We start from the raw sequence: 25,768 nt of genomic DNA, 5'->3' as shown, positions 1-25,768 counted from the left end.
ATGGGAGAAGGAGCATCACACAAATATAAAGAATAGAACTTGCTACTCACCTGAGATGTTAAAATCATGGAAGTTGCACTGTCTCTTCTAATAGACAAGTGGGGAATGCGACACTATAGAACACCAGTTCTCAAACTGTGGGTCGGGACCCCAAAGTGGGTTGCGACCCTGTTTTAATGGGGTCGCCAGGCCTCGTGTTAGACTTGCTGAGGCCGGGGGCTGAAGGCTGAGCCCCATCACCTGGGGACAAAGCCCAAGGACTTCCACCCTGAGTGGCGGGGCTCGGGCTTTGGCTTCTGCCCTGGGTGGCAGGGCTCGGGTTACAGGACCCCCGCTTGAGGCTGAAGGTGAAGCGCTTGGGCTTCGGCTTTGGCCCCCCTGCATGGAGGCGGTTCACGGGGGTCACAGTACAATGATGTTTGAGAACCTCCTGCTATAGAAGAATATATTTTTTAACACTACAGTTCTTTAATTTTAAGAGGTGGAGTTTCTCTGAAGTAAAGCAGGAATGTCCATATCCCTATTTCAATAGGCTTTGTGGTCTGCTCCCCGTATAGCGTGTTCACTCTTCTCTTTCTCCCCTCTAACACCTGACGAGTTTTGTGCAAACCTAGCAGCACTTTCATAATACTTGACTCCTAATACATGACTACATGTACTTATTTCCGCTCTGGTTTTGTTGTTTTCTGTCTGTAAAATTGCCAATGGAATATGCTGCTGTTTGAGAACCTGAATCAAGCAGGCAGCCAGATAACTATTTTACAATTAGCCACATTATCCTCCAAGTCCTCTCGGCCATGATGGCTACACTAAATGTGACAATGGTTAGGCAGCTGGTGTGTTATGACTGCTGCTTGTCATACTGTTCCTAAGGGTCTGTCTGTTACCCTGTGCTTGCTCCATCTATTTGTTGTATCGACCAATTGTCTCTTGTCTTATATTTAGACTGTAAGCTCTTTGGAGTTGGAAGTGTCACATTACAGGAGTGATCTGGCAAATATGAATCAGTTTGTTTGGAACACTTCTCATTTTGTTCAAACAGGTGTTTCTAACCCTACTATACAGTCAGACATTCTATTGTGATTTATCTGCTCATTCATTTTCTATGGTTCAATCAAGTCAGTGCAGATGGTGGGTTCCTCCTCACTTGCTCTGACAGTCAGAATGATGACCACACACAGTTTAGGATTTTCATGCCATCCAGCACTGTGCAAATATGCAGGAGAAAGAATTCTTCTCCCATCCCCTTTGCTGTGGAGGCTACAGCAGCCATGGGTGCCACAGACCTTGTGCAGCCTTCTCACCAAGGGGCAGATAGGAGGACCTGCTCTGTGGTGAAATCTGATGTCATCTGCATGCCCACAGAGCTGAGCTCTGTATGCAGCCTCCCACCCCATATACTAGAACTGGTATTGGTTCCTCTGCCAGTGGAGCTTCTGCGTCTATTGAGATTGGAGCTGGAATTTGGCCTCAGTGCAGAAGAATTAGATGACGAGATTCTGCCCCGAAGTACACGTATTCACCTGTTCATGTCAGTACAGATCTTGGACTATATTATTTGATGGGAACATCACTAGAGATCCACGTTTCTATATATTAAAAGGATAGTATTTTCCTCAAACAAAAGTATACTCACATTAACCCACTGGTTAAATCCAGCTGCCTCTGACAGAGCAGACAACTCCTGATCCAATAAAGAGAAGAATGAATACAGTGGTTATTCATAAGACCTATATAAGTGGTCTGACTTTATCATTTAACGTATAGGTGTCTAACTTTGGTCTAAACATTTTATCTCTAAATATTCAAGTACAAATCTTGTCTTAACTAAATCCCAAATAAATCAAAAGAGAATTCTTTGTTTTTGTGCTGTATGTACACCACCTAGCACGATGGGGTCACGGACCATGACTGGGACACCTAGGCACTATCGCAATATAAATTAAATGATAAAGTCATTAACACAGAGTTAATGTTGCCTGGTGATAGTCTGTGCCCTTCCAGAATGTTAAGTTCAGAAAAACTCAGACTTGTGGAAACAAAGAAATACTGAATTAAGGTTGTTTGCCCATTGTGACAAAGTTCCTGCTCTACCTTGGTGGGTCTTGCGCTTATTGATGGATTTGCTTGCTTTGGAGCTTCAGGGCAGCCCTCAGCGTGGCCGTTTTTCTGAATTCACAGTCCAGGTTGACTCCTCCTGTGTCTGACCAGGAGTTGGGAGGATTTGGGGGGAACCTGAGCCCGCCCTCTACTCTGGGTTCCAGCCCAGAGCCCTGTGGAATGCAGCTGTCTAGAGTGCCTCCTGGAACAGCTGTGTGACAGCTACAACTCCCTGGGCTACTTCCCCATGGCCTCCTCCCAACATCTTCTTTATCCTCACCATAGGACCTTCCTCCTAGTCTGATAATGCTTGTACACCTCAGTCCTCCAACAGTCCGCGTTCTCACTATCAGCTCCTAGTGCCTCTTGCTCCCAGCTCATCACACGCACACCATAAACTGAAGTGAGCTCCTTTTTAAAACCCAGGTGCCCTGATTAGCCTGCCTTAATTGTCTCCAGAAGGTTCCTGATTGTTTTGGAACCTTCCCTGTTACCTTACCCAGGGAAAAGGGACCTACTAAGCCTGGGGCTAATATATCTGCCTTCTATTACTCTCCTATAGCCATCTGGTTCGACCCTGCCACACCATGTAACCTTAACTCTGTCTTCTTTGAGTGTTGCCCCCATATCACCCATAATGTACTTTCTCATACTCTGCCTGTTCGCTGTAATGCACAGGCACTCCCTGCACTTGCTCTACACTCAGACATGGAGCCTACTCCAACAAAATACCACTGGCAAAATTTAACAGCCGCCTCAGACCCTTTTACAACCCCTTTACACGTGCACACACGTTACTATCTAAATCTATACTTCCCCCCACTCATCATTAAATCCACAGACTGCTCTTCTATCCCACCTCACTATTGATAATACCCATGGCAAGAAAAGCCCAGTGCCCTTCTGTTTGACATAATCCACACAATTCTGTATTGAAATCCTGCATCTCCATGTATTGTCACCCAGGATTGACATTTTAGGTCATCTCAGATTGCAGTGGGAGCTGTGGTTGCTCATTATAAAGAGACTGAGAGCAGGGCTCAGACACTCCCACAGAGGCAAGGCCCCCATATTCCAACTTACATGAGAGGGGCAGGGAGGGGGACTCAGACTTCTCTGACAGTGTAGGAGCCCCAAGATCTGGGCACACACTATCTGGAGCTCTCCCTATTCTCCTCCAGTCCACCTGCCACTCACCCCCATGTCCCTTTCCCAGTGTCCCTCCCCTATCCCCATTTATCCCTGCTCCCCTTGATATAGCCCCAAACCCCTCACTCCTATACCCCCACTCCTCCACCGCCTAAAATGCCCCTCCTGACAGTAAGCATTCTTACATCTAACTTTTGTTTTGTTACAAACATACTTTAAATGTATTCCTGCAAAATGCCTCCCTCCCAAAGGGGGGTAGATTTTTTTTATATGCCTTTCTGCCCTAGGCAGGGGCTGGAACTGTCATTAGCTGGGTGAGTTCAGGACAAAAGGCTTACTGCTTACCGCCTTGAACTATCCAGCTACAGAGAAAGCTTTCCACCTACAAAGCCTCTTAGCCTCCTTTTTTTGCACATGCTCAGTGTGATTTGTTTGGTGTTTGACCCTTACTCAAGAGCTTCACTGGAGAGCCAAACTCTTACTAAGAGTGTTTTGAATTTTGCTCCCCAAAAGGACTTGTTGGTGCTACACACGCTTGGACGGTAACGCTTAAGTGAGCGAGACCCTTATGTTTGATCTCCAGGCCTGGTCAAAAAAAAAGATTATATATTTAGAAAAGCTGTTTATTTCAGGGGGCTGTATCTCAGGAATCCCTTGGTCAAATGACCTCAAATTTGGATCACTACCCATACTCTGCACTCCCACAGGGCACACTACATTTCAAGGCAATCTATGTAACTGTGCAGATTTTACAGCACTAAGAAGAGTCATTCTTTACACACAATGGTCTTCTCAACCTTAACTATAGTGAAGCTAGTGCTCCATTATAATAAACATAACAACAATTAAAGACAAGTCAATTTTTAAAACTTTCTTTTTTGTAGTACTGATAGTGAGTGGAAATCCTTTAGGGTCATTTTCAGAAATGGGACAGTTTTAGTAGCCAAAGTGTACTGTAGTCCTAGAAAAACTATACTGCTATTCAGTTATGATTCCCCATTCCCAGGCAGCATGTTTACTGCAGACCTTCATCTTGAGTGTAATATCTCCCTAGACAGACATTTTGTTTTCCACCAACTGGAGAGTGGAAGAGTTTTCAGGCTGTGTGTTGCCATTTCCAAGTAATGTGAAAGGCTGCAAAATTAACCGGATACTATAAATCCATTGGCAAACCTGCTGTAAATGTCTTTATGTTCTGTAATGGAGTCTTAGTCAGTAATTTATCTGGTTTCTGTTCATTTCAGTGCTGAGACTGGGAACAGATTGGGCTATAAATGGTAATGCCAATCCCAGCTTCTTACTGCTGCCAGTTTAAAAAGAAAAGATAAAATAGCTGAGAAGATTGACACATACCTTTCCTTTTCGTTAAATAGTTGAAAATTTACCTTCACTAAATGACCTGTTTTGTTCTCCTATTTTATATATGATAAGTCGATCTCTGATCAAAACTGACAGGTTCAGATGAGACTAATTTTCAAGGCCAGATTTTCATATAAATGGGGCATCCACAGCTCTCAATGACTTCAGTTGTATTTTGTGAAAATTAGGCTCTAATGCTGGCATTTTCAGAGGCTTAATGAAATCAGATGCCCAATTCCCTTAGGCCCTTTGAAAGTGCAAGCCTCTCTCTTTAAACACAGTATCTCATTTCTGGGATTTGCAAGGGTCTCAGGAAGCACGCTGTCTGCAGTCAGCACAGTTGTGCATTACATTGTTAGGGTTGTTCAGAAGTTACTTTACTGTCTCCCTGGCCAGCATTACAAAAAGAATCTGCAGTTGAACTTGCCCTTAGACAAAAGATCACTATCTTACTTACATCTGCTGCACTTCCATAGCATATGATGCCATTTCCTTCGTATCCCTTTGGACACACACAGTCCCAGACACCAGATGACACAAACTGACAAGTTGCCTTTAAAAAATGAGGGAGAGAAGATTTAATCTGTCAAAGAGCTGGGGATTCAAGAGATGTTGTTGATATAATATGCTTGCACATAATACAAGGCAATGCTGAGATGTGGCAAAGTTAAAATAGCTGAAAATCCCTTCATTGAGGCCCTCATTCAGTAAAGTATCCCTATTCTGGAAAGCACTTAAGCATGTTCTTAAGTCCCACTGAAATCAATAGGACTTAAATGCTTTCATGAATGGAAGAAACAAGGTGTGTGAGGTAATATCTTTTATTGGACCAACTTCTGTTGATAAGAGAGACAAGCTCACCAACAGAAGTTGGTCCAATAAAAGATATTAGAAAGCTTTTCATCCAGCATACAAGAAAAATACTTTACAATGTAGATAATCAGTCTCATGCCACAAATGATGAAAAGTTCAGAGAACGGTTAGTGAAAAACCTATAAACTGTCAAACAATTGTGAATTACAAAATCGTGCGCACCAAAGCTGTTTGCAGATAATTTAGGAATGGAAATGAAAGGCTAAATTGATCAGATAATTTATTGGCAATAAATAATCCAAACAGTTCTAAATTAAAAAAAAATCTCTTTATGCAATATAGCCTAACACATCTTGAAGAATCCCATAATGCCTGACTGAGCAGATACTTCTGGTCTGGAGAGAAGAAATTGTAGCGGCCATTAAGTATTTTAACTACTGTATCTGGGAAAAGCAAATTGGACCTTGATTTGAGACCCACAGAATAAATTGCATCATAGTAAACTTATGCACTGTGGATGGATGAGCAGGCCCTCCTGAAATTTGAGCCTATGGCTCCTGAGAGTCTATGTATTGTTAGACCAGATGATGAGACTACTAAGCCCCCTTTCTTTTGCCTTCTTTGAAAGGTGAATGGGATAACTGAACCCTGAACTAGCTATTGTAAGTAACCAAAAATAACTTATTCTATGGTGTAGGGATTCAATGGATCTGCACCAATTTACAGCAGCAGAGAATTTGTCTCTGTATCTTCATGCTGTATTGCTGATATTCCAAAAAAACAAAACCAACCATCTAGATATGTCAGAGAACATGGAGATCAACTTTCCAGTCTTCTTAACAGACCAAATTGTAGGGGCCTTACTCGATTATCACTCAGACTTCAGTTAGGGAAACTTTAATGGATCTCAGTGGAAAAACCTAGTAAGGATCTCAGGATCTATTTGGATATCAGCAATCCTTTCACCTGACACTGAAGGACATTTTTATGCACTCAACTGAGCTTTAAAGATCCTACAACATGAAGCTGCAACATGTTTGCTCTAGTGGAATGCCATTCATTCTCACACCCATGGAAGAAATATTATCCACTGATGCATACAGTAAAACAAATGTTATTTTAATATTTGTTCTGAAAATAATTAACTCACCAGATGATGGCACTTTCCATTTTGTTCCAAACAAGAGTTTATTGGTTCACATTCAATTCCATTCCCCCGAAATCCTTCCTTACATTCACAGTCATTCTACGATTCCAACAAAACAAGGCAATAAAGTAAAACGATTAAAACATTGTAGATCTTCTAAACACTATGGATCAGATTTCCAGATGGTGTTTATCCATATAGCGCCACTGAATTCAATGGTGTGACACCAATTTACACCATCTGAGAATCTGTCCCTTTGTACTTTAAACCCACAAAGCGTTTGTGCTGAAACTCTGAACATGCTGTTGCATTTCCAACATTAATACCAGTAAGTTGAGGCCCAGCACATGGTGGAGCCGAAGTGTTTGATCTTTTGGCATCATTCATGGGGAGGGGGGTAGTCTCTCAGTGTGTCCTGCATGGATGTTTAAAAGAATTAGTGATTTAAAAACTATATACATATGTGCTCTAGAAATATCCTAGAGAGATAATTGGCATTCATGGATTGTGGATGGATTTTTTTTTAAAAATTTTTCCTGAATAGCTGTAAATAACTAAAGAATAAAGTACAGTCCCTTTCAATAGAGAATTAATGTTGATAGATTTTTTCAGAAGAAGTGAGTTTTAAGGCAAGATTTAAAATGGAGAGAAGGGTACTCATTTGGGACATAAGACCATCAGATTTGAAGGGGCCTCCTGTATCATTGATTCCAGTCCCCTGCTATTGCAGTCAATCCCATCATATAATCAATCCCTTCATAAATTTATCAAGCTCCATTTGAAAACCACTTCAGTTTTTTGCCCCTACTCCTATGAGATGAGGAACACAAGATGTGGGAGGCTGTTCCAGGTGGGGTTGCATGGAAGAGGGCACATAGAGGGAGTGGGAGAAGACGTAGAAGGTAGTAGTTCGGGAGCAAACTTGGGCAGAACAGAATGAGGTAGAGGTAGTGCAGGAAGATATGAGCGAAACTTACCTGACCCGGCCCTACGTATATGCAGGTAGCATTGTCATGGCACCCTCTGAAATTTGGTAGCAGACAATTGTTGATCTCTGAGCAATCTCTTCCATTCCCACTCCATCCTGGCTGGCATACACATGTGTGAGTTCCAAGGCCTGTTTTAATACATTCTGCCTGTAGGGACATGACACGGTAAACAAATTTAATGGACACCAACCACCATTTTAAAATGGACAGCTCAGAAAAGGACATGCTGGAAAGGAGATGGAATCTTTGGCTATGACACTAGAGAACAAACTCTATTTTTTCCCCTTTAATATTTTCATAGAATTTTTTTTAGTGCTGGACTTACAGCCCTGGAGGTTGACATCCCCCTTTGTCCATAGGAGACCGTGGTGGGCAGAAAGGTTCCCCCGCAATGCCATGTCAGTGTGTCTCACCCTGACTTGGAGGGGTGAAGGTCTCTCTTGACTGAATCAAATCTTCAACCTCTGAACTGATGCAATCAGCAAAGACGCCAATTAATGCCAGCCACTGTGGGTGTTATTATGTGGCTACCTGTGCCCTGCTAACTATAATGCAACTAGCAACTTGTTTCACATAAGCTTCCAAACAGTCATCAGATGATAAGAAATAACTTTAGGTCACTAATAACTTGACCTGAATTTGATCTGACAATTTAAACATTGAAAATAGTTTTAAAATCCATTACTTAATCCCTTGAACTAGTTACGGGCTTCCTTGTAGTAGATCCTGCTCTGCCAACTCTAAAGAGGAAAAAGATCCCTCATTGCCATAGCTTTACCTTTATTATGGAATGGGAGGGCATAGAGGCGTAGAGAGATTTCAATCCATGAGTCTACTGCTTTGAAGGAAGATTTTACTTTGGGTTATATTAAGAATGTCACAGAAGTCGCTAAAAAAGATGTGTGGCATCCATCTTTGGGCACAATGACTATATAAGTCATAGCAATTTTCATAGCAAAGCAACTGTAAGGGCAAGAATTTTAATTATGGGAAGGATTTGAATTTGGTTGGAAATTCTGAATTTATATATGCAAATGTTTCTTACTGGTATTCCTAGCCTTTCTTTAGATTTCCTCTAAACTAAGCAACTCCTTCTGTAAGAAATCATATACTTACATTGGTATTGCAACCACCTTGAACTAAACTAGCACAAGGATCTACTTCACTGCAGGTTGTTCCATCTCCCTCATATCCAGGTTTGCAGATGCAGCTATAAAAACAAGGTTTGATTAAATCATTTTGCATGATAGGACACTTGCAAAATTAAGCTGAATTGATTTTTGATAATTTTTTCCTTTAGCACATTGTCCAAATTGCAGGCTGCTTAAAATGATTAGCTTTGGCTTTATTGAAGATACCACACCATTTCAAGTACATAGATGGTTAAGGGTGAATATCCGAAAAGCACACTGCCCAAAATTTTCAAAAGCACCGACGTCCCATTTTCGAAAGTGACAAGTATTTAGCCTTTCTCATTGCAAGTTAATGAATTTAGGCTCCTAAGACATTTAGGCACTTTTGAAAATTAAACTTAGGTTCCTAAATTACTTTGACACTTTTGACTGTAACCCTCTTACTTCTGCAATTTTACAAGCTCAAACATATTGATCTTAAGATCTGAAAAAGCTATGTATAATGTGTGGAAATGAGCACAGAACTGGGAATCAAACCACTGAGATCTAATCCCTGCTCTGCAATTGACTCACTGCATTGCTTTGGGTAGGTCCCTTCACTTTTCTGCCTCCTTTTCTCCCCCTATAAAATGAAAGGAACATGCACATACCACCTCATAGTATTATGATAAAGATTAATGTTTGTACAATAGTGTGAAGTGTTATCTTGAAACAAAAAATGCCAGTCCTGTAGTTTGATTCTGAAAGTGTTATAGCACACCTAATATTACTTAGATATAACTACCTACCTCCTGGCACCATTACTAAGCTGACAATTTGCATGTGCATGACAGAATTGCACAAAAGGCCCACACGGAACTATCTGCTTATCACAGAGTTTCCCAGCATATCCACTTTTGCATGATCCAGCAAGGCAGATTCCATCACTACCTATCCTGTTATCACATTTCCCGTAAACACACAGGCATTCTGTAGGGGGAAAAATAAAACGTGAAATTAAACAACTGAAAAACAATTGTCCCTATATGGTATTTCTTAAATATTTCAGATAAGTTCTTTCTAAAATCTAAACACCTGTAATAATATTCTTCTTATTTTTTATAGCACACTCGTCTGCCATTGGAATTTAAAGTTATCTATAGAAGCTGGTGAAGCAGGCACACAACATCATATCTTGGATTGAAAAAACTAAAATGATTACGTATAAACAGATCAAACAAAATCACTAAACTTTTACAAACTAAGGCCCTGATTCTGCAAAAATTTACCCACGTGCTTAACTTTATGCCCTATGAGCAGTTCTGTTGAAGTCACAGAACTACTCACAGTGCAAAAAGATAAACAAATGTGGATGAATTTACAGGATCAAGGCTCAAAAAGATCTTAATATTTTTTTAAAGTAGCTATGCTTCAGCCTCTGACCTTACATCATCTTATGGAAGGCCTAGTGGCCTCTTAGGCTATGTCTACACAGGGATAAAAAACGCACTGCTGGCCCGGGTCAGCTGACTCAGGCTGCGGGGTCCATATTTGCTGTGTAGACATTCCGGTTAGGGCTGGAGCCTGGGCTCTGGGACTTTTCTTTTTTACTCTGGGCCCTACACTAACAGACACAGTAGTTATCTAGTAAGAATGATGTTTAAAGTGGATCTGAATCTGATTCCTACATAATCTTAAATATTTTCAGATTGTGGATTTTTTTTTCAAGACAGTGATTGTGTCTTCATATGTATGTAGATAGCTGCTATTACGTTTGTGAACAATTCCAGAATAGAAATACATGTTGAGGAGGAGGATTTTGTCTGTTTAGATAATTATGCAAGGAAGGCAGACATGAAAAAGCAATTAACATAAGGCAATCTAAGTCTGATCAAAAGCCCAGTGAAGTCAATGGAAGCCTTTCCATTGACTTCAACGGGCTATGGATTAGGCCTTGTTGGAAACCATATGAAATTAACCCACCCCAAAGGCCTTTTACAGAGAGTATACCACTATCAGTTAGCTCTGATTGTAATACAAATAACGTTTTAGAAGACAACAGGTTATACACGGGGGAGGAGGGTGCAGCTATGCTTACTTTTGTCACACTGAGGGCCATATTTATCAGGGTCTGAACAGAACTGACAGTGGGATCCTTGAAATCCATCAGTACAAATACAAGTTCCATTTCCTTTCATTCCCTCCACACACTGCAACAAAGAAGATATAGGATTTATATGGGAATGTTAAAATAATCCTTTTTTGTTACTCCCTGCAGGAAAAGTTGTATAACTAACCTGGGCCTGTCTATACCATGATTGTAGCAGCGCCCTCTTTAGATGCAAGAAGAATCTCAACCTAATGATAAATATTTTTTCCAGTGGAAACTTTCCTCCAGCTTGTGTTTCTTCTCTGCTCCCATATGCCCATAATTCCATTCTCCTTCTCAATTGTAACTTTAAAATTATTATTTTGTTGTTGCTTTTTCCCCAGACAATCCTGGGCACCAGAGTGGGTCACTTAAAATCCCAACCATGCCCAATACAGTGTATTAAAACCACAGAATTGGATGTTTTAGACAACTGGAGGGTTCCACCATCTTTCCCCTCTTATATCAGTGCACGACTCCCATATTGCCAACATAGATTAGCAGAGTGTGAACCTCCTGCAATATTTTCCACATTTGTTGTGTGCTAAAGGATCAAGGGAGTCTGGATGCTACCAAGCCCAGCCTGTCTCTACCCCCACATAAAAGTGCAAGATGCTGCTGGTTGCTCCATTTACCTGTCCATTTCCTGAGCAGGGTTTGGCAAATCCGCCTGGACACTGATTGCAGTCTGGCCCATGGAAGCCTTTGCAACACTTAGGTTCCTGTGAAGAAAAGCACATACTGCTGCATGGCATGTAAAGTAACACTTTATTCCTCCATCTGAAGACCTGAGGGACAGACCAATCATTCAGGGCTAGACGGTGCAGCTCTGCACTGCGGTTGACCTGGAGTGACACTGTCCCAGCGTCAGCTGCAACCTGTCTCCCAAAGCTTCTTGGTGTGTGATGGACTGCACAAACTGCTATACTCCTCTAAGCTTTATGGCCATGTGGAGAAGGAGCTCTGACACAGACAACTGTCTGAGGCTCTGGGGTGCTGTGCACTCAAAAGGGCAGTGTCTGCACTCCTGAGATCAGGAACTGCAATTCTGCCCAGCCTACAGGTGGGCCATACACAGGGGTAGTCGCCTTACTTCCTCTTCACCTGCTTCACCCACAGACCTGCACCCAGATTTGGTCTAGCTACAACCTAGCCCTAAATAATTATTTCCTGTATCAAAATTTTTATTCAGGAATTGGGCTGCTATGCAGATTCATGAATATAAAAGCATGGAAACTGGCTAATTCACAGGGAAGCATGGGTCCAAAGGCCTCTCTTGTCTTAGAGATTTGCAGACCTTTTGCACCTAATATGTGTTATGAAACCCAGAAACCTAATTAGAAGGACAGGAAAAAGGAATGTGGAAAATTAATGGTAATGAGTTGTGACTGACAATTTTTGTAAGGATTAGACATACCACAGGAGGCAAAATGTAGTAAAATCTTTGCAAGCATTTGGCTGTTCATTGCCACTGAGCAGCACATGAAGTCTTGGAAGAATAATGTATCCTACTAGTGTTGCTAATTGTCAAACTGTGCAGCCCTTCATAGAGACAGCCATAAGAATCAGTGAAAAGTGTTTGGGAGGTGTTGAGATTAAAAAGAGAGAGAACCTGAGTTATATAATATAAGAAAGTTCTAAACAGAAATGTGTGGCAGCTACAAAGCCTCACCAGGAGAGCTGAGGTAAACACGAAGAATGAAGAAGAGCTATTTCAGGTAGTACAAAGGGTAGTATATCAGAGAAGCTAAGTGTCTCTGGTTGGTACTCTTGCTCAAAGAACTATGTTAAGAGGACCTTTAGATGCTGCACACATCCAAAAGTAAAATTAGCAAAAACCAACAGCAATATTTGGGCTGATTTCTATATAAGCCTTGTACAGTTTCTTACCTTTATTGTTACATTGCAGTACCTAGCACAGCCGGTTGTTGGATAGGACAGGGCTTCATAAATACATCTACGTCTTGAAAAAGCCTAGAACATAAATAAAACAAACATATTTCCAGGTAGACATTCAATACTGCACTACAATCAAAATGTTAGGGAACAATTTAATTGAAGAACAGGAAATATCATCACATTGTTTGTTTTATTTTTTTCTATTGATACTTAAAAGGATATTTTGAGTTTTACTATAATGTGTATCTTCCTGAGTTTTTAATCTGTGGTTGGATCTTTACTATATTGTACATGGGATAGAGTGTTAAATACAAGTGAATTCTGATCTATGGACAACAAAATCTCTTGACAGCAACATGTGAGTTTTGTATATGGAAAAATACACCACCAGAAATGAAGATTAGTGCTTTTAAAGACAAAACAGATGAAGGCTTTCTACTGGTTCCAAAGCATGTGTACATGCATTATTATTATTATTATTTATTATTGATAATCATAATAATCATGTTTATTATGGCAGTGTCTAAGGGCCAACCAAGAGAGGGATCTCGTGCTAGGCACCGTACAAACACACAATAATAGAAGATCCCTGCCCCAAAGAGTTTTCAGTTTAATTTGACAAGACAGACATAAAGTGGGGGAAGGGGTAGAGCACAGGGTGAACAATATAATGACAGAAAATGTCATGTTAGTTCCCTGATTTTTTTTTGGTGGGGGCGGGGATGGGTTTACTTTGGAGGGGATCAGCTAAATGGGAAGGGAAGAGGTGTGAGAGGGACAGGGCTGGGGAGAAGAGTCCAAGAGAGGCAGGTGTGGACTGAAGCTGAGGTGGAGAGACTGACGAAGGAAGAGGATTGGTTCCAACAGCCAGTCATCATGGGGCAGAGAACATCCAGTCAAAACTAGAAAGTTCTCTGAGTGTCCAGAGGTCCCTGCTTTGGTGCCTTCTGCCCCTACTAGCTGGAGTCTCTGATAAGAAGGGAGGTACCACATTGGTCCTAGTGCCCCCACAGTGTGTGTGTGGGTTTCCTCTGTACAGTTCTGGGTCCAGGAGATTGCTGGGCCTCATTTTACCCCCTTCCCCCTCCGGCTTTGGGTCCTTCTGCTCCTACTACTGGCTGGAGTCTCAGTTCCTTGGTACATCCTTCCCACCCAACCCCCAGCCTCTCAGGTCATGTTGTGACATGAACAAGTGAAGGGTAGGAAACAGCACAGGCTAGGACAGTGTTTGACTGCATGTATTGCACCTGGCATTAATTCTTTGGAGAGAAGCAAAGCCTTATTTTTGTGACTGAGAAGAAAGTTTTAACAGGTCTGGATATAGTGTAGTCTTAACCCTCCTGTATTTTTCACATACAAAATCTCAAAGCAGAGTCTACAGCAACTGTCCTCCCTTACTCCTTCCCTCCTCTAAAAGACAAAATAAAAACACCCCCCTCCTACATGGAATGCTACCCCAAGCATAGCTTCCGATACCCAAGATAGAAGAGTGGGAGACTCCATGAAATCTCCTGGGGCCTTTGCTATACCAATTTAATTAACCTGGGAGTTGCCCAAGTACTGCTGTGACAAGTATTAGTACAGAACTCTGAGACAGCTGACTCCCATAAAGCCCTAGTAAGCTGAATATTACTGATTTCCCAAAATGCTGAGTAGAAGAACTCAGTTATTGTTTATACTGGGGAAAATCAATACAGAACATTGAATTTAAGTTTAAACAATACTATAGCCTGTTTGGCAGTATTTGTATAGGAAGGTCACTTACAATGGGCTTCGAGTCCCCTGGACAAGTGCTCCTGTAGAATACTGAACATTTTACACAGGTACCCTGAATGGAGACAGGACAGTAGTCACATTTTAGGAAGGCTATAGCGATGTCTGATAAACTTTATTCAATTATGTCATGATTTACAGAACACAGTAACAGCACCTGAACTGCGAATCCTCCCTCATCAAATCTCTAATGAACATTAATTTTTATCTTTTCAACCTTCCTCCTGCCTCCTTTCCCCGTCATCTTGCCCTTTCCCCATTCCTTTCTTTCCTGACCACTTTCTCTTGGAGAACTGGCATCTCCCTAAACTGGAGCGGTGAGCGACTGTTTCAGCAAATTCTCACACACACACACACACACACACACACACACACACAATGGGGCAGATTCTCAACCGGTGTTGATCTGCATAACTCATTGAAGCCAACGCCGACTTAATCCAACTGAGGATCTGGCCTAATTTGCATATTTCAATATTTATGAGTTGTTTTATGTAACTCATAGGAAGACAACCTTAGCAAACTAACTTGAGATCTATTTCATGCATATCCAGTGTGAAGAGAAAAAATATTTTCTCTGTATCCATATAATAAATCTTACATTGAGCCATAATCCAGCAATGATCATCACTCTTTTCTTATCACGTTTTAGCTCATTGTCACAAATGGTTAGTTTAGCATTGCCTGGCAATGACAGAGACTAACAGCTACAGTAGTGAGATGATTTAGAATCAACTGGCAGGTTTCAAGATGAGGAGTCATAAAAACTCAGCATCTACTAATGACGGTAGCTGTGTGAATAACTGAGTTTTTGGTTTGCTGACTGAACCCAAAATAATAATTATAATTAATAATAAAAACATTTTGGGTTGATCTAAAAAATTGTTTGATTTTTTTTTGTTGGACTAGAAAAGTCTAAAAAATTTTGTTTTGGGTTGAACAAAATATTTTGTTTTTGAGGGTTTCTTACCTTTTTAAAATTAAAATTAAGTAAAATTCAAAACAAAAGGTCATTTCAAATTGAAAAACAGAAACTTTTTTGGAAAATGTAGAAATGTTTCTATCTTTTCAGAATTATTATTTTTTAAACCAAAATAACTTGGATAACCAGATGTTTCAGTTGACACTGAATCTGCATTTTTTGTTGAAAAAGTTTTGTCTGAAAATTTTCTCCCAGCTTTAGTAAGTATAAGTAAGTACCGTCATCCTCACTATAGTGAGGATATAGAGTTTGTCAAGGCTTGAAAAGGGTTCCCTGGTTCCCACTTGCGTTAGACTATTCATGACTGATGATGTTACCCCAGTCTCAGAAAGAAATTAGAATAATCTCTGAATGATGGTCCAAGATGTTTCATGTTTTCCATAATGTTTAAGAGCTTGATCTAAAGTAATTATGTCCACAGACTTCCCATTGGAGACAGTGGGAATTTTATTTGTGAAAGAACTGAGAATCAAGCCTTAAAATGTTCCATGTTTTGGATTTCCACATCTCCAATGTTATACAATGCACATAGGAACACAGGACCAGATTTACAAAGATATTTAGGATGCAGATAAGTGTCTAGTGTAATCTTTTTTTTTTTAAAAGCTCCTAAGTGATTTAGATACCCAATTCACATTGAAAATCAGTGGGAGTTAGGCACCTTATCTGCTTAGGAACTTTTGTAAATCCCACTAACCCTTTGCCTTTGTAAATCTGGCCCATAGTTATTTAGAACACAATTCTTTCTAATGGTACCAATATTTCAACTATTCAATGTCATACAGTTCACCTATTTGCTCATTTCCCAGATAGGGCTTTGTCTTTGTTACAAGTCCAGACTTGGCTAACATGGCCTCCCTTGATGCTGACAGTGCTGTTAATTTGCACAACCTTCATGCTTCCTGAAATTCATGAAAGAACAGTTCCATGATTCATTTTGGCTCTCATGATATTAAGGTATTCCAGTTAGTGACTGGAATAGCACTGGAATGTCACCGTGGGTATGTATTCCAGGCTTTAAAATATTCAGATAACCAAGTGTGAATTCTGATGTGGTTCTAGAGCTGGACAAAAATTATTTTTTTGAAAATGCAGATTTGGGTTGACCCAAGCATTTCAGGAATTCACGTCAAATTTGGCAAATTGTTTCAGGCAGCGAAACAAACAGAAATTCTGAAAAGGTGTAAACATTTCATGTAGACATTTTTTAAATTAACTGTTTTGAAGTTAGAGAAGTCCATGGTAGACCCAAATACAGAAAACAGATATTCTGATACCCAGTCCAGAACGCAAATATCAGATGTAACAAAAGGTCGGAAGCTTTATTTTTGGTTACTTTTGTTTTAAAGCCAGAAAACTTAGTCACATAGATCCCCACCGTTATATTACTTATCGTTGTTGCAATGTGTGTTAATCAATGCGGGAAATGAATCCTACTCAGGTGAAAAGGTTTTGTTTAAGGAATTTGAAATACTAATGTATTTTAGGTGTTGCTCAATTTCCATGCCAGGAACTGTTGTGTGACATTGTGCCTGGTTTATGATTATACTGCACACATGGCACTTAGCTGTTATTACCATGGTTAATGGCTTTTTATCATCACCTCTTTCATTTAATTATAAATGGATGCTGTCCAGTACAGCTGAGGTTTTGCTTCAGAGTTGTGTTTTTGGATGGTTGTAAGTGAAGATTGTAATTGTTTTGCCATATTGTATCACTGTGTCAGAAATGTCTTTGGCCCAGATATGTACTTGAGTGTGATCCAAGAATAGATGATCAGAGCAACACCTATAGCAGACAAAAAGCTTTGTCTGACAGTTATTCTTCTCCTTACCAGATTATCACTGCTGCCAAGTGTACAAGCCCTATAATGTGCTACTCAAACTGAGTATGCTGTGGGGAACTCAATTATTTGAAATATGCAATAGTTTTTGTTTCCTAATCTGAAGAAATAAGGTGCAAAATGGAGCACAGACAAGTCCATATGTTGTATTTATTTAACTGTATTTTCTTCATGTGTCATAAAAAGAAAATGATTGATCTTAAATAGTTACCATGGGAACTAGAAGTGGCTACATACTGGTTTAAGCACAAGTGGAACTCTGGGATGCAGATTGTTTGACTGGGAAGATAACTAATTTTAAAGGGTCGCTATAGAAACTGGATGAGAACTTGAGATGGGACGGGATGTGCTCACCTGAGGTTCTAGCTGACAATTGACCTGTTTACATACTGTATTGTTGGCAGGGCTGTGTATTGTATCCAAAATGTTACCATACTTTATTGCTCATTTCTCTGATGTTGCAATAAAGAGGAGATTAAAGTACCATGCATGGAGTACTTAGTGGCTACAGTCTTAAACCTTGTTGTACTGGCTTTCCTTACCATTTTAATTTCACTCCTTCCCCCATCACATCTGTGTGGTAGAACAGGAACAATTGAGGGAGGAATAAGAACACCTGCAAGAGTATATATTCGACCATTTTTGGCAACGATATCTGTTTCTTCTGTTTCTTCACCATTCACCAAGATTTGTCCCTGAAAAATAAAAGAATCTGAAATTATCTTTGAAAACTACCACACCACTACCTCATAATGTTCTAATTTAATTATTTTTAGGCTATTGGCTGAACAAGAAGTAGGACTGAGTGGACTTGTAGGCTCTAAAGTTTTACATTGCTTTATTTTTTAATGCAGTTGTTTTTTGTACATAGTTCTACATCTGTAAGTTCAGCTTTCATGATAAAGAGATTGCACTACAGTACTTGTATTAAGTGAATTGAAAAATACTATTTTATTTTTACAGTGTAAATATTTATAATAAAAAGAAATATAAAGTGAGCACTGAACACTTTGTATTCTGTGTTGTAATTGAAATCAACATATTTGAAAATGTCGAAAACATCCAAAAATATTTATATAAATAGCATTCTGTTGTTGTTTAATGGTGCGATTAATCACGATTAATGTTTTTAATCGCTTGACAGCCCTATTTGTGATCCGTCCATGGTCATAGTGAAGCAGTGGAAGAACCAGGATTAGAATTCAGGAATTCCATCCATGCTCCTTGACCTTTGAACAGCCCTCTTTGCTAGTCTGCTTTGGTAAATTATTTATACAGATCTAATTTTCATCCATAGCACAATTTTGGTTAATGCATGTGAACAACGCAAGGAAGTTTCATATATCAATTAGCTTGACTTACTAAAAGTACCTACAGTATTTTTTCTTTTAAATGTACTGCACACCAAAAGCATTTTCAAGAGACTAATTTATGGCTCCCTGATTAAAAGGCTGCATCTTAAACTAAGAGTATGAGCCATCACTATATTTTTTTTAAAGTAGGTTAGCGATTAGAAGTTTACATAAGCTGGACTTTTTAATTTTGTTTCCACTTATTTAATTAGCAAAGATCTCAGGATTTGGCCTAAGTTTTCACTCAGTCTTTACTCATGTAAACTCCAGTTGAAATTGATGGGAATCTGCCTGATGAAATATTGAGAGTGAAAACTAACGGTAGATCTAGGCTAGGGGAGAGGTATGTTTTTAAACATGTTAGCTAACATATTATTAAACAAAATGTGGCGCCTAGTGTAGCCAGGGTTTAGTACCTTCAAAACCGTGTTGACTGGGTTCATCATGACCAGCTAAAACATTTTTAAAAGTGTTAAACCCAGTCTACACTTGGTGCTGCGAGATATTTAAAAATGTTAAATTAAAATATGTTAGTGGACACATTTTAAAAACACCCTTACTTTCCTCGACTGGACAGGGCTGAAGGAGGAGCTCAGGATTTGGCCCAGTCTTAAAAAAAATACTAAAAAAATGTGTAGAGCTTCCTGACAAACCCATCTGAACAATAATTTGTATTTTTTAAGTGTCTTTCATAGTGCTGAGCCCTGAAAGGCTCTGGGAGTGGAATGCTGTGAATTTTCCACTCACTTAGATGGGAAATTCCTTTGATCCCTTCCCAGTTCAACACTACAAAGTTTTGTTGCCATATCTAGGTTGTGGAAAAAATCCACACTTCTGATTGACATAGCTATGGCAGCAAAATCCCCCACATAGACTCAGCTATAAAGAGCCCATTTGCCAGTATAGTTTGTCCTTCTAGAAGGTGGTTTAACTATACCATGAAAAGAACTCCTTTTGCTGGTGTAAGCTGTCTTCCCTAGGAGGCTTTGCTGGTATAGCTATACCAGTATAGCTGCACTGGCAAAGCCTTTCTAGTGTAGATGAGCCTGAGGCTCAACAGGTTTTCACTTGCACCTAAAGTAACTGGATGAGTGGATCAGAGAGAAAAGTTCACCAGTAAAAAGTTGACTTCTCCTTGACTTACATTTCTGGTTGTGTTAAAATAGATGAACTGTCTAGCCATGGTCTTGACGTGATCTATGGAGATGAGACTGGCAACCTCCAACTGCAATGAGTAAAAGCGATTTAAAATAAACAAAGGAATGTGTGGTGGGGGTTTTAAGCTGACTGTCATCTGCTCTTCTCAGAAACAGATTGTTGAAAAAATGATGAAAGTGTATCATGAAGAAAGGGGGGTGAAATCCAGCTGGGGGCTGCCCTGATGCAGACCAGTACAGGGGGACCCCCATCTGGGACACTATATGCGTGGCCTGTACCGAGCTTATTGAGACTCCTCTCCCCAGCCTGGTGCAGAGGAAGCAGGGGCACCAGCAAGACAGGGGATGAGGCACCCTCAAACATGTGTGATGTCATGGGACTCTATGCTCTTCTGTTTTGACTCTGGTGGAAAAAGGGAAGAACCGGGGAACTTGTTTAGATATTGACAAACCCACGCCTTCTCAGTTTAAACCAGGCAGGTGTCAATCTTAATAGCATCGGTTCAGAGTCACATGTGCTTATTTTAGTGACAAAGATACGTTTGCCCTTCTTTTTATTCCTGTTAGCACTGCAGAGCCAACACAGCCAAGCTATGTACCGTCTCACACATCAGTAGTTTCGCAAGTTCCAGTTGCACGATGTGAGCCTGTCATTCATTGGATTATATCTTAGTGGCAAAAAAGGTGTATTTACATCAAAATACCCATCTTGATTTAAAATCCTAGAGTAGACAAGGCACAAGTAGTTTTTACCTTGATGTAGCTAGTTGAGGTCAATGCTAAGCACCCTATCCTGGGTTGTTGCTGACTAGCTACATCAGATAAAACCTACAGTACTGTGTCTCCATTAAGTGGGGTGTTTCTATGTAAAAAACCACGCCTGTTTTGCAGTGAAGACAGTCTTACCCCGTGTGCTACCCAGTTGAATAACACTGAATGGAAACTGTGTTTAGAGCAACCTTTTGCTTTCGGCGATGCAGAATGTTTGAAATCACACTGCATGGCCAGAATGCTGCTTTCCTGGAGATAGCCTGAACAGTGACAGGACAGGACAGGACAGCCAAGCAGTTACACTAACCTGAGCATAAGAAACGATGTGGTATCGAACGAGCTCCAGACGTTTCCATGCACCCTGCACAAATGACCAAAGGACATTTTTAACCCAGTGCAGCCAGCACAAATCTGATCTGCTTTAACACAGCACTGACAAAATAAAGATATTTTTTATCATTTACATGAGTCTTGAAAATGTCTGTATTATTAGTGATGCTCCCCTGAAATCCAAACAGTGCTCTCCTCACTGCATCTAGTCTGTCCTAGAGTCTGTTTCATCTGGTCTGTGTCCTTGTGCATTCACCTGCATTTCCTTTTGGGAGCGACCCTTTTTTTGCTGTGCATTTCCTGCTAGATGTTCCCTAGGATCAGTGCGCAGAGGAAACCATCCTCCCCCTCCACCCCCGTGTTGATCTTCCCTTTCCACACAGATGAAGTTGGAAGGGTTGGGGAGGTGCTAGTGAGGGACATGTATCATCTCCCAGCTCCAGCAGCAGTAAATCTATCCAAAACGTAATGAAGCCTGAAGCTGCATTAACTCCTATTCAGTGTCACCTCTGTGCTGTGAAAACTCCCTTTAAAGAGTCTCTGGGGTCATCTCCCAGGGAAAGCCTTGTCACTATGGTTTCAATGGAGCCATGTTACCAGGAAATCAGAACGGGAGCAGGGGGCTGTAGCCAGTGTGTTTCTCTGTATGGGACAGAAACTCTGCATCCCAACCCTTGGATGGAAGAATTCAGCAGATTGTACTTTATTTCCACATTTTCAAGGAGATGGGCTGATCTAGCTTTTTCTATCAGGAACTTGTAGGACAGTGAATTTTCCAGCCTTCACTTTGGGAGCAAGTAGAAGGGGAGAAGATGAATTAAGGGGGTGAGGACATTTTTGCCTGAACATGAAGATATTAGCAAAAATCACGAGGAGGATTAGATAAATCTAGTTTCTGAAAATGTTATGTTTTCTTGTTCCTTAGTGTGAAAGTTCCACTTTAAAGCTGCTTAGAAGCATGGAAATTACCATCTAGATCAGATCCAAGGCCCATCTAACCCAGTATCCTGTTTCTGATGCCTCAGAAAAAGGCACCAAAGCTGTAAAAGATACTTACGATATAAAAATCTGTATTGATCTGCATTATCTGAAGAGTTATACCTCTGTAGAAAGCAGGTAGTCCAGTGCTCCATCTTTCATGTTATCCAAAGCATTGTTGTTTGGAACAAAGATTGTGTAAGGTCCACCATCCTGCTCCAAGGCCAGTCCCAGAATAGTTTTCTGTTTTGTTTTATTTTTATTTAAAAAAAAAAAGGGAAATTACATACTAGCTTTGTTGTGTATTTAAAAATAACTTTATAGAATTCCACTTCTATATTCTTACCTCTAACATGGATCTAAATCGGCTGTATCTTCTATTGTTTTGCATCACTGTCATTATGGTCTCCTAAAAATGTATTTTTAATTTTTATGTTACATTATCGTTAAATTAGAAATGAAATAACGAATGCATTTAAAATGTATTCATTACATGATCTTAAATATATTATCAATCGTAAAATATACTTTCATGCTCACAAAATCCTTGTTTACAAATACTTGAATTCTTGAATGAGTCTCAATCATTAAAGACCTGGCCGTATTTGTTGTTTTTATTTGTTGTTTTTATTTATTATTTGTATTGCTGTAGGACTCAGACACACCAGCTGAGATCAGAGCCCCATTGTACGAGTTACTGTACTTTCACATAGTAAGAGATGGCCCTACCCCGAAGAATTTACATTCCAAATCCACAAGACACACAAAGGATGGTAGTATTGAAGGATTATTATCTGTGTTTCCCAGAAAGGTAGTGAAGTACAGAGAAATTAAGTATCTTGCCCAAGATCACACAGGAACAGGTGTCTTGAGAAGGTATCTGTTGTTAGGCACTGAAAAATGGAGACACCCAAAATTAGTGGTCATTTTTCAAAATCATGGCCTTCAGTATTTTGGTTGCTGGTTGAACTTAACTCAGGTCAGGAATTACCCAAAAGTCACTACCATCTAATGGCCATTCTGGGATATGTGTTGATGGTTTTAGTCCAGTTCCCAGTGGACAGGTGTCCATGTCAAAAACCATCATTACAACTGACCCTTTCATTGATCATCTCAGCAGAGAAGTAAATGTCTGAACTGCATGAAAACTACATTACCCCCTGTTACTTTGGAGGCTGCCCCTGCAAGTAGGATTGCCAACTTTCTACTCACACAAAAGCGAACACCCTTGCTCTGCCACACCGCTCCTCGGAGGCCCTGCCCCTGCTTACTCCATACCCCCTCCCTCTGTCGCTTGCTTTCCCCACCCTCACTCACTTGCTCATTTTCACTGGGTTGGCTCAGGGGACTGGGGTGCAGGAGGGGGTGTGAGGGCTCTGGCTGGGGTGAAGAATCTGGGGTGGGGATGTGGGGTTTGGGGTGCACAAGGGTGCTTCAGGCTGGGATCAAAGAGTTCAGAGGGTGGGAGGGGGATTGGGGCTAGGTCAGGGAGTTGGGCCCGGGAGGGAGTCAGGGGTGCAGGCTCTGGGCAGCGCTTACCTTATGCAGCTCCCGGAAGCAGTGGCATGTCCCCACTCTGGCTCCTGCATGGAGGCCTGGCGAGGCGGCTCTGCGCGCTGCCCTGTCCGCAGGTGCCGCCCCCCGCAGCTCCCATTGGCCATGGTTACCAGCCAATGGGAGCTGCGGGGGTGGTGCTTGGGGCGGGGGCAGCATGCAGAGCCCCCTGGCTGCCCCATGTGTAGAACCCAGAGGGGGGACATGTTGGCTGCTTCCTGTGAGCCGCGCAGGGCGGAGACTACCGGGAAGCCTCCCATCCCCTCTGCGTGGCACCGTCAACCAGACAGTCAACTGCTTGGTCAGCGGTGCTGACCAGAGCTGCCAGGATCCCTTTTCGACTGGGTGTTCTGGTTGAAAACTGGACACCTGGTCACCCTACATGCAGGTCAGGGTTGAGGCACATTGGCAGGATAGAGTGAGGAAACTTGTACAGTTGCTCTCCATCAGGCATCTTTCATGAGTACTAAATTCATTTAAAAGTAATATTTTAAAAAAATCCTGCTGATACTTGTATGTATGAGGCCTCACCTCTTTACTGCTCCCAAATGTTGGCTCCACGTTGTCCATGGCTTTGTCAATAATGTGCAAAATTCCATTGGAAGCAATTATATCCCCCTGTAAGAGTTTTCCTTTCTTCTTACTTCCCTGAATCCTAATTTTTAATTGATCATCCTAAAACAAGCCAGAGAATAGGTGCTGAGTCCTTTTGTCTTGGAGCCGTTGCATTTCTATGGGGACTCTGTATTGCATACAGCATATACCTTTCAGGGTCATCATCTGAAATTTAAATCTATTAGGTGCTAGGGCCTGGTTCAAAGCTCAAAGGAAGTGGAAAGAATCCCAATGACTTCAGCGGACCTTGGATGTGGCCTGTATTGCTTGGTTACAGGATAGCAAAGTTCAGAATAGAAGCAAGGATGGTGAAGAGCATTAGCCTAGTGGTGAGGGGCAGGATTTAACTTTACAATAACACAGCTCTGATAACAGACGCTAATGAAAATCTGTCAGGAAACCACTTAAAGTGTGATTGCAGCTAAATGATAAACTCCAACAGTCCAGAGGGAATATAAACCATTTCCTTATATTATATATAATTAAAACAACAAAATGTTGCTGATCGTGCTTTGTACTGAAATCTGCAGGAAACCTCACAAGCCTCAGACTGCATTTGCGCTTTCCTGTTATAAATGGAATGACTGTTTGTTTAAAAAAAAAAAAAGTCAGATCTGTTTTCTTAGGCCTGGTCTGCACTAGAAAATTAGATCTGCATAACTGTATCGCGCTGGGGGGGAGAGGGGTTTGGAACCCCCCCTTCCCCCTGACCAGTGTATTTAAGACAACCAAAGTTTCTGTGTAGAACAGCGCTAGATTGACAGAATAATTTTTCCATTGACCTAGCTACCACCCCTTAGGGAAGTGAATTACCTATGCTGACAAAAGAATCTCTTCTGTCGTAGGTAGCGTCTACACTGACACGCTATAGCTCAGCTGTGCTGCTATAGCGGTTTAAGTGCTGACGTACCCTTAGATGCTACTGATCTACTGAAAGAAATAAGGAGAGCTGTATTTCAATCATACAGGCGTAAGAAATCAAGAGAGATTTGTTTGGCTATGAACAACACTACCTGCTCTTAAAAAGAGTTTTTAAATGTAGTACACATCCATATGAAAATATGAGGCTAAATTATTCATAATGAAACTCCGAATTTACATCACTGGAGTTGCACCAGGGATGCACTTTGCCCCACCTTTTTCAGAATACTCTTGCCGTATTGATTTTATTTATATTGATGACTTATTTTGAATATGTGTTTCGAAAGGGTGACCAAATTGTGGCTCAGTGGACCAGAGGGTCTGTAATTCCACTGTGCTTTCTCTCCTCCATACAGACCTACAGGACTCTGCCTGCAATATTCTATCTCCATCTGAGTGGTCTCCACTCTGTTTTCCTTACTATTTGATTGAGATTCTTGTATCATGCTTATCACTGTGGTGGAGGGTAGTGTGCTGTCTGGGCAAGCCATGTCTCTGTGTTTACAAAGACTTTATTTTAGAGAACATCTTTACTAATAAATAAAAGCTTCTTTGTTACCCGTTAAGTTACACCGGAATTCTAAGAGTGAATTTCTGCCTCTGCCAAAGTCAATTTTTAAGGTCAGGCTTGACAAAGCCCTGGCTGGGATGATTTAATTGAGGATTGGTCCTGCTTTGAGCAGGGGGTTGGACTAGATGACCTCCTGAGGTCCCTTCCAACCCTGATATTCTATGATTCTATGATTCAATGGGAGCATTGCTGTTGACTTCAATG

The 25,768-nt window shown here is 40.9% G+C and overlaps 1 protein-coding gene across 1 annotated transcript in view; it reads right to left on the bottom strand.

Moving 5' to 3' along the window:
- Positions 1 to 25,768, bottom strand: part of STAB2 (stabilin 2) — a 137,008-nt gene that overhangs the window by 75,036 nt on the left and 36,204 nt on the right. The window contains exons 13-28 of the mRNA XM_073323666.2: positions 23,989 to 24,132; positions 22,250 to 22,312; positions 22,027 to 22,146; positions 20,903 to 20,956; positions 19,812 to 19,892; positions 17,858 to 18,010; positions 14,483 to 14,545; positions 12,709 to 12,792; positions 11,454 to 11,540; positions 10,768 to 10,879; positions 9,479 to 9,659; positions 8,674 to 8,767; positions 7,546 to 7,704; positions 6,572 to 6,667; positions 5,066 to 5,161; positions 1,637 to 1,684 (exon numbers count right to left, since the gene is read on the bottom strand). Coding sequence (XP_073179767.1) covers positions 1,637 to 1,684; positions 5,066 to 5,161; positions 6,572 to 6,667; positions 7,546 to 7,704; positions 8,674 to 8,767; positions 9,479 to 9,659; positions 10,768 to 10,879; positions 11,454 to 11,540; positions 12,709 to 12,792; positions 14,483 to 14,545; positions 17,858 to 18,010; positions 19,812 to 19,892; positions 20,903 to 20,956; positions 22,027 to 22,146; positions 22,250 to 22,312; positions 23,989 to 24,132 — 1,635 coding nt within the window. The remainder of the gene's footprint in view (positions 1 to 1,636; positions 1,685 to 5,065; positions 5,162 to 6,571; positions 6,668 to 7,545; positions 7,705 to 8,673; positions 8,768 to 9,478; positions 9,660 to 10,767; positions 10,880 to 11,453; positions 11,541 to 12,708; positions 12,793 to 14,482; positions 14,546 to 17,857; positions 18,011 to 19,811; positions 19,893 to 20,902; positions 20,957 to 22,026; positions 22,147 to 22,249; positions 22,313 to 23,988; positions 24,133 to 25,768) is intronic.

Source organism: Lepidochelys kempii, chromosome 1 (assembly GCF_965140285.1).
Source record: "Lepidochelys kempii isolate rLepKem1 chromosome 1, rLepKem1.hap1, whole genome shotgun sequence".
In the NCBI taxonomy this organism is placed as follows: Eukaryota; Metazoa; Chordata; order Testudines; family Cheloniidae; genus Lepidochelys; species Lepidochelys kempii.
Note: the sequence above shows the minus strand (reverse complement) of the source record. Positions and strands in the feature narration are given on the sequence as shown.